Source organism: Gavialis gangeticus, unplaced genomic scaffold (assembly GCF_001723915.1).
Source record: "Gavialis gangeticus isolate Ggan-Ray unplaced genomic scaffold, GavGan_comp1, whole genome shotgun sequence".
Taxonomy (NCBI): Eukaryota; Metazoa; Chordata; order Crocodylia; family Gavialidae; genus Gavialis; species Gavialis gangeticus.
The window spans coordinates 17,340,495-17,348,679 of record NW_017729016.1 but is presented as its reverse complement, the minus strand read 5'-3'; the positions used below and the strand labels follow the sequence as shown (position 1 = coordinate 17,348,679).

The window sequence follows — 8,185 nt, the reverse complement described above, 5'->3', positions numbered from 1 at the left end:
TAACATTTTTCACCCTGAAGAAGCAACACACACAAGCTACATGAAGCGAGTCCCTGGGTACTGTATCATCAAGTGCATGATACTGCTCTGCTCCAAAAAGGACAGAGTAAAATACAGTAAATCCAATTTAAACTAGAAAATAAATACAACAGGTAGAAATTTCTTAGCTTAGGATATCAAATAGAATTTAAGATCAAACATTCATCTTGTGTCTGCTCTGTTAGACACAAGATTTAACTTTTCAGGTTCCACGTGATTAGAAACTAAACACAACAGCAAGAGTTTCTTTATTTTGATCACCTTGCATCCTCAAGTTTTCAAAAAGTTTTTTTTTCCTTCTTTTTAACTAGGTAGGGGGATTTCAGTGTAATAAAGGGCTGAAAGCTTCCTTGAATATTTAGCTATGCATTGCTCAAGTTTTAGTGATTGCACATACATGAGCTAGCCTATCAGAAGCCTTAAATAAAGCTTAGGGGGAGGAGCCCAAATACTTTTTTTTTTGGGGTGGGGGAGGAGCGTGAGCTCCTGGAAAGCACCTAATGAAAGCATGTTGCCCTCTAAAGTATTTGTAGTGTATTAACCACTGACTGGATCCTTAGAAATAGAAGTATTTGATAACAGCATCTAGTTCAAAGCACAAAATCTCTAACTCAACAAAACGAATGCACTCAGGATCAGGATCACACTTGGGTTACTATAGTTCAACATTTAATCAGGTTTTGGAATATAGTATTTGTCCAGCTATGTACTGAAGGTCTCCGTCTAATCATTTTATTATTCAACTTTGCAAAAAAAGTACAAGATACCCTGTACTAGGAAAGGGTATGAGTCATGGAAAAGTCAAAGTATATTGGACAAGAGACTTATCTTACCGGGTGCAAAACAATAATTTAATTGGTGTTGCAACCAGGCCAAAGTATGGGACAGTTTCTCTTCAAACAAGTGAAAGAAAACCTGCCACAAGCAACCACTTCACTGAAGTTTCAGTACCAAACATGCTCATTTTGACAAACTTTTCTGCTGGGGAAAAAACAAAAAAAAAAAAATGAACCAGATTCTTGGGAGATTTCCCTTTTTCCTGCTTGAGGGAAGTTTGCCCAAAAGGTATTGCTTCAGAAGCTTTAAGAATTCTGAACCTTCTTCCATATTAGATTGGCTCCCTTGTATATCCAATATTTTGATGCCTGGAGCTCTACAGCTCCTTGTGTGAATACAGTATTCCTTCAAATAGATTTTTCAACCAAAGCTTCCTAGTAAAACCTATTAAAAGCTTCCAAAATCCTGCTGTTGCACCAGTAGCAATGCCTTTAAGTAGGTCTCTAAGAAACATCCTTTCATTTTCAAATCATTCCACTGTAGTTATTAAAAGTGTATAATTGTTCTGCAGTGTATGACTGCAAGAAAAGGATCAACACAGCTGTAATGAAACCGGGATATAAAATAATGAAAAGCGGTGGCCTATTCTAAATGGAGAAACTCCTATCATTCAGAATACATCCAATTTTAGTCAGTTAAAAGTTTTCCTACAGACAACACACAAGACGGCCTGTATTTTTTAGTATAGGTCTGTTTTTATTTTCATGTTCAACCCACTGAGAGATCCTGTCACAATCTGAATGGAGGAGGGTACAGCCCACTGTAGTGCCGCTTCAGCACACTAAAATACATCATGTGAAAAATGGTTTCCCTGCAGATCTTTTCCCATACAAAACAAACACCTGTCCATGCACATGGGACGTAAAAAGTGTCCTCAGTGAAGAGAAGCATTGTGCGCGCCAGACTCCAGAAGGTGCACTGCTGACACTCACCCGAGGGCAATTAAAAACTGCCAACTGGTAAGTACCACACGAGTCAGATAGCAAATACTGGTAGTGGTGGATTTAAAAAGAAAACCCCTAAAAATGAATAAAAATTTAAAAGCAGTGCCTTTGCAAATATCCCTCCTGCAGGCAGCGGGTTTTAAAGGCACTACAATGTGTCAGAATGGAGAGAACGTGGCGCATTCACCATCCAGAGTGAGAGAAGATGGTCTAAAGATTCCAAAGATGATGTAGGCTTTCTGAAAATGAACAAACCTCTTTTCAGTACAAGATATGGTGGTGCTGCAGAGAAGGAAAAAAAAGCAAAGTCAGTCAGTTACTGGGCCTCAAACAAGTAATTCCGAATTCTCTCATCTGTATAGTGGAAGGGACTCCTACAATGCTGCACTTCAGTACCCTTTGATGAAGCCTATTCAACTCAGAAAGTCAGGCTGCACACCTCCTTTATTTTTCTTCTAGGCACCTTCCACTTGATTGTAACACAAGAGAACCACAGCTGCTGGATCAAGCCATGTAAAGGATTAGGAGTCAAACCTTTGCATTGGTTGATGGGCAAGTGGGTTATACCAGCAGTAGACAAGAATGACCTAGGGTCCGAGGCACGCTGGTGCTATAATTTGGCTACTGCCCCATCTGCACGCCATGGCATAACCCAGGCAAAGTCCCTACCTACCAAACACTGCTGAAGCCCCCTGGTTCCTGGATAGATCCAGCCTGCAGGCCATAGGCTGTCAATCTTTGGGTTGTATTATTCATTCTTTACACTGATAGGTGTCCTTGGTTTTCACCTGCAGTTGTCGTCTTAACTCCCACATACATAACTGAAATTGAGAAAGGTAGCAATCCATGCTAGAATCTTGTCTTAGTTGGCAATCCTTCATCTTTCTAAGCAAGATATAAGATTACAATTCATGCTTCTCAGATCAAGTGCAAAGTTAAGGCCATCAGCATTGCCAACATCTGTCTGTACAATGTGAACAGCAAAGGGGGGAGGGGCAGGGAGAGGCACAGCAGAAAGGCAGACTGCTGGATTAAATAGGCTTCAACATCAAGCACTTTCAGCAATACAACATACCCTGTAGTGTCTGTTACATTTTGAAATGCGACCGACATTTTTAGGAAGAAATAGCAGACAGCAAGTGGACATTTAACTCTGAGCAGATGAAGTCAGTTCTGAAGTGTAAAATTATACAACTAATTTGTTGAACAGTTAAAACTTTGTGACAGAAAGCATCACAGCATTTTCCACACCTGCTTAAGATGGCAATCTTTTCATGTCCACTGGCACAGCTATAGAAATTTCTCATGCTGCATAGGCAGTTTCATTATGTACCTCCAATGCACCATGTTTAAGGACCAATTCAAAGGCTTCTCGGTCTTTGAAAGTATAGTGCTGGCAAGACAACAGGAGAGAATGCTCTATAGAACACTAGTGCATTCATGAGCTGACCTAAGCCTTCACTTCCAGAAAACCTCTATAGTTGGCTCTCCAGAATCTTTCAACTGAGATAAAAAGTATGGCAGCCAAGTCAGGAGATAGAAACATTCATTTATACCATGCACACATCTTTATAGTTTTCTCCAGGTGGTTCTTCTACAAGTCCTGGAAGTGCTGCAACAGCAGAACGGAAGGTTTCCCCCCGCACCGAGAGAGAAACCTGTCTTACCACAGTTTTATTAGACTACTCCGGTTCTGCAATGGTAATAATTTCTTCGTTGATAAAAAATTCAACTGTCTCCTCCTCCCAGTCATCTACATTGCTATCCAGCTCATCTGTGTCCACCCCTAGGCAAAGAGAAGAAACATTAGTCCTGCATGCAAATACCCACAATGCAACTGATCAAGGAGTAAAGGGAACAGCAGCAAGCCATCTGTAAAATAAAAGTATTTTATTTTATCACTCAAAATTAGGAACATTAACTAGTTCACTGCTTAACTACTCTGCTCTGGCCCTCTGCGTGAAGCTTTGTAATCAAGTCAGTCATTTCTCATGTTGGGCAGCAGCAGCAATCATTCCATTACCTCTCTCAACCCAACCGATGGAAAAAATCTCAGTCTTAACCCCAAATCAGACAAAAGGTTAGCCACAGACATTCTCAATACCACCTCCTGGGTGTCAGCAATATTTTTAAACTTCTAATAATCACAACAAATCAAAACCAGTTGAGACTTTTTCCTTCAACAAAATGGGCCTTGCAATAATACAATGGATGGGTGATAATGGAGGAGACTGTCCCTGCTCAAAATTAAGTAGGAAGAGGGACACTATTCCAATACTAATATGAAGATTCCAATAACAACTGAGCCACTACCCAAGACAGTTAGTGCAGCCAGTGATGTTGGTTGATTGATTTATTAACCAACAGCCAAACCTTTATAATGTTGTTGGTTTCAATGTGTGCCTTACCGCCTCGAAGCTCTAAACGCTCATTTCTCTGTTCCATGTAAAGTTCCTGTGCCATCTTGCGGTATTTCTTGAACTCTTCCATCATTGTATGTCTCCTTTCCACCAGCTCCTACAAAAGACAAGAAAAGGCTATTAATAAACCCACTGACACAGTGTACCCATGCATTTTAAGTGATCCAGGTGCTTTTCACTTACGACTACAGCTTCGCTAGTCTAATTAGAGCTCTTTTTCCAAGGTAGCATCCTTGGCTTGTTAGTTTCTCTCAAGTTTTACTAGAAGAACCAATTAGATAGAGAAAAGTATCATCAGGAACCCACAACAAGTGCCAGCCAAGGATATTCAGGTCCCCATGCTAAAAAAACAGACCTCCTGCCAATTCCTTGTATATAATACACAAATAATACTGGGCCTTGGAATTCCTTGGATTGTTCATTTGGTAGAACTGTCTTGCCACTTTCCTACACTTATGCTGCTGGGGTAAAGTAAGTGCAAGTGTCATCCCTGGGTTACTCCTTTCCCACCCCTGGTAGCTGCGGGAGGTAAACCTAAGTCAAAATCCACAAACTTCTGCTTTAGGCTAAGGGACCTGCTTCTGGAAGCAGTGACTAATTCAAAACTACATGGAGCAGGACTGCAACAGTGACACTAGGTTAGTGCCTCAAATACTCTTCATTGTGTTCCCAAAGCTTTTTACCTTTGAGGCTTTGGATTGGCTCAGACGATCCTTCTGTTCAAAGATCTTGGAGTATCTCTTCAGGTCCTTCTTAATTTGCTGTAAAAAGGAACTTGTGTCAACCAAGACTACAGACTGACAATCACAATACCCTCTCCTCCCCCAAAAATAAACAGTTTAAGAGGCAATTGCTTTACATGTGAATCCTTTTTAAACAAAGGGAAACTTCTTTACCTCTTTTGCAGTCTATCTTGCTTGGGTGTATAAAATTGCTTATGTATTTCTGCAACTATGCAACTGTAAGGTTCTGAATAACTATGTTCTGCTGTTTTACCCTTCTAGTTTCCCTATGAAGCTTCCAAAGGGAGGGGTGTTTGGGGGGTTTTTTGGTTGTATTTTTTGTTAAACAGAAACAGTGATAAATTAAATTGAGAGCACTACTTGGTATCTACAGAACCATTTCCATATTTGCATACTGCAGTTAAATTCTGAACTCTCTTCATGAGAAAAACAGAAAACACCAGAACTCAGCCTGGGGAATGGAAAGCTGTCATACCCCCAAAATGGTATCACCCAAATTCTTTACACCACGGTCTATACAAAAAGGGTTTAGTGGTGTACAGTACCTTGATCTGATCCTGGCTGAGCAGAGTAGGAGGTCGGGGTCTCCAAAGCAGCTGGCAAAAACGGTCTTTATTGTTCTTCTGGAGAAGACGACCCTGGAAGGTCCATAACCAGTAGGCATTGTCCACCTAGAAAGCCACAGTGAGAGATCTTGGTCAGGTGGATTCATTTTACTATAGCAGCAGAAAATCTTATCACTACAGTATCTTAGGGTGCTGACAGACATGGAGACAAAAAGTGCTTTACTGGAAGAAGAATCACATCAGTTTGACCCAGCTCCCCACCATCTGTATAGCTCACACTTCAGCAGGGGGTGGGGGAGCGGGGTTTGGTGCCTTTGTCTAACAGCTGATTCAATCAGCTAAGAACCAAAACACCCTGCTGAAGCGCATGAGCTATACAGATGGTAGGGAGCTGGGTCAAACCGACGCAATTCCTGTTCAGGGCATGTGCTGTGCTCGACACTGAGGTGCTCCAAGCTAAAAGTAAAGCACTGTTTTTTGGTTTTTTTCTATGTCTGTAAGCAACCATAGTGTCTTCCATATCATTGCAATAGTCACTAATGGAATTCAAGGGCTCTCTGCTCTTTTCAAACAAGCCCCTTCTGGAGTAGGCTTTCTACTCAAAGTCTCTCTTTTAAGTTGAAGGCATGCTCCTCAGAGAAAAGCCACACTACAAAAAAAGAATGAAGTGTCCACGAAATAAACAAAGCAAAAAGTGACTTATGGAGCCCCAGGAATCTAGACCCAAACCATTCACTTTATCTGAACCGCAATAAATAAAGCTTCTTTACTAATACAGAAAATGCTAAGTACAACTACTGGATCTATTGCAACTGCCCAGAAGTGGTATGCTGGACATGGGAGAAGAAATCTGCTTGGACCAAGAGGAAGTTCACCAGTGGACATGCAATTTAGATGAATGGGATTGCCCTTTTAGTGACAGAGTTTAAGCAAAATAGCAACGTTACCTAGAACAGTTCAAAAAAGAGGGCTGGAGTTAATGAGCCAGTACACAAAATTAGTACTTGAGAAGACTGCACCAGTACCAATGAACCACTGACAAATACAAGCAAGTATAAAATTTCTAATTTTACAGCCAACACAAAAATTAGATTGCCATGAATATTGAAAAAGGGCAAAAGAAAGCAACTAAAAGACTTCAATACCTTGTGACTCCACCAGGACACAGAAGTAACAAGGTATCGGCCGGTAGGATCCCATTCCACATCTGAGGCTGTATAGTGTTCAGCTATGTTCATCATGGTGCAATCAGATGTATCAACAAACGCTAAGGCACCATTCATGCTGAAAAAGGTACACAAGGTTCATGATCTTGGTACACAAACACTTCCCACTTCATAAAAAACAGTATGTTTTCAGAGTCTGAAGTCATTTCACAACAAAACTGACCCCATGCAAATAACCAAGATGCACTCCCACCTCCATATAAATCATAGCATTTCTCTGCACTTCTGCAATTGGAAAGCATGATGGGAAGTGTCAACCAAACCGCTTGTTAAATAGGGTTAACCCTTGTATCTCTCTAGGCTTATATTTCTTAACTCTCACCTTCTCATCCTAACTCCTGTCTTGCATGTCATGGTGAAGCCAGGTTATAAAACACACTTGGGTACAATCATAGCTTTCTAAGCACAGACGTGAAACATTTTCTGTAGCCAAGACAGGATCAAAAATAAAAATATGGAGTTCTAAAATGAGAAGCCAAGCTCTTCCTTTAATGGGTGCAAAGCCATGTACCACTCATAATTACTACAAACCTTTTAAAATTAAAATGCTTAAGAAATGTCCAACTAATGAGTAGAACCACCACTGTCAAGCAGGACAAACACACCAGCAGGGTATTCATTAAAAAACATGAGCATTACCTCAAAGTGTCATAATAAATGCAATCCTGGACATTTAAATCTTTCAAAATTTAAAGACAGACTTTAATATTGAACAGTCGCTGTTTTCTTGAAGTACATTAATTCACAAGACGTGGGTTACAATTACTCTACCCAAGAGCATTCTAGAAGACTTAGCCAAGAGGGACAAGATTAAAATAGCATCATTCCTCATTTGATGCAATGGCAACAGATAGCCAATATAAGTAAAGGTACTCCGCTAGACTATAAAAAAAATGGACCCACTGCTTGCTAGTCAGAGCAAGACTAGCTCTTTGCTGCTGTCTACTGCAGCAATTCTCAACCAGGGTGCTATGGCAGCAACTAGCCCATATGAGAGGAAGTATGCATCAACTCCTCCTCACACCAGCGTTAAGCACCTGCCCCAGCATCCTGGCAGCATTCCCCACTTCTCCCAGCAGCTCTGTGAGCGTGAGTGGAGCAGATCTAGCTGGGCTAAAAGAGTGCAGTCCCTACTCCCTGGCAGTCCTTGCACCAATAACACCGTGCTCCAAGAACTGCGCTCTGCTGTGGGTGGGCAGGCAGACACAAGACTGCACATTTTCAGCCCAGCTTATTCCCTTGCTCCTCCCATGCTGCTGGAGCTGGTGGGAATGACTGCAAGGAATGGTGGCTCTGGTACTCAAGTCTCCGGAGGAGCAGCAGCTGCAGCGGCAGGGGCTGTGCTCACCCCCTCTGGTAGACACAGGGACAGGGAAAGGGAAGACAGCAAAAAGAGCAGGGCATGGCACA

At 41.5% G+C, this 8,185-nt stretch overlaps 1 protein-coding gene across 2 annotated transcripts in view; it reads right to left on the bottom strand.

The window, feature by feature from the left end:
* Positions 1 to 1,551: 1,551 nt before the first annotated feature.
* The window catches only part of EIF3B (eukaryotic translation initiation factor 3 subunit B), a 29,161-nt gene continuing 22,527 nt past the window's right edge, over positions 1,552 to 8,185 (bottom strand). For both annotated transcript variants that reach the window (XM_019512960.1, XM_019512961.1), the window contains exons 15-20: positions 6,695 to 6,833; positions 5,529 to 5,654; positions 4,924 to 5,001; positions 4,229 to 4,337; positions 3,488 to 3,606; positions 1,552 to 2,102 (exon numbers count right to left, since the gene is read on the bottom strand). In XM_019512960.1, the coding sequence (XP_019368505.1) occupies positions 3,503 to 3,606; positions 4,229 to 4,337; positions 4,924 to 5,001; positions 5,529 to 5,654; positions 6,695 to 6,833 (556 nt within the window). In that variant the 3' untranslated portion in view covers positions 1,552 to 2,102; positions 3,488 to 3,502. The remainder of the gene's footprint in view (positions 2,103 to 3,487; positions 3,607 to 4,228; positions 4,338 to 4,923; positions 5,002 to 5,528; positions 5,655 to 6,694; positions 6,834 to 8,185) is intronic.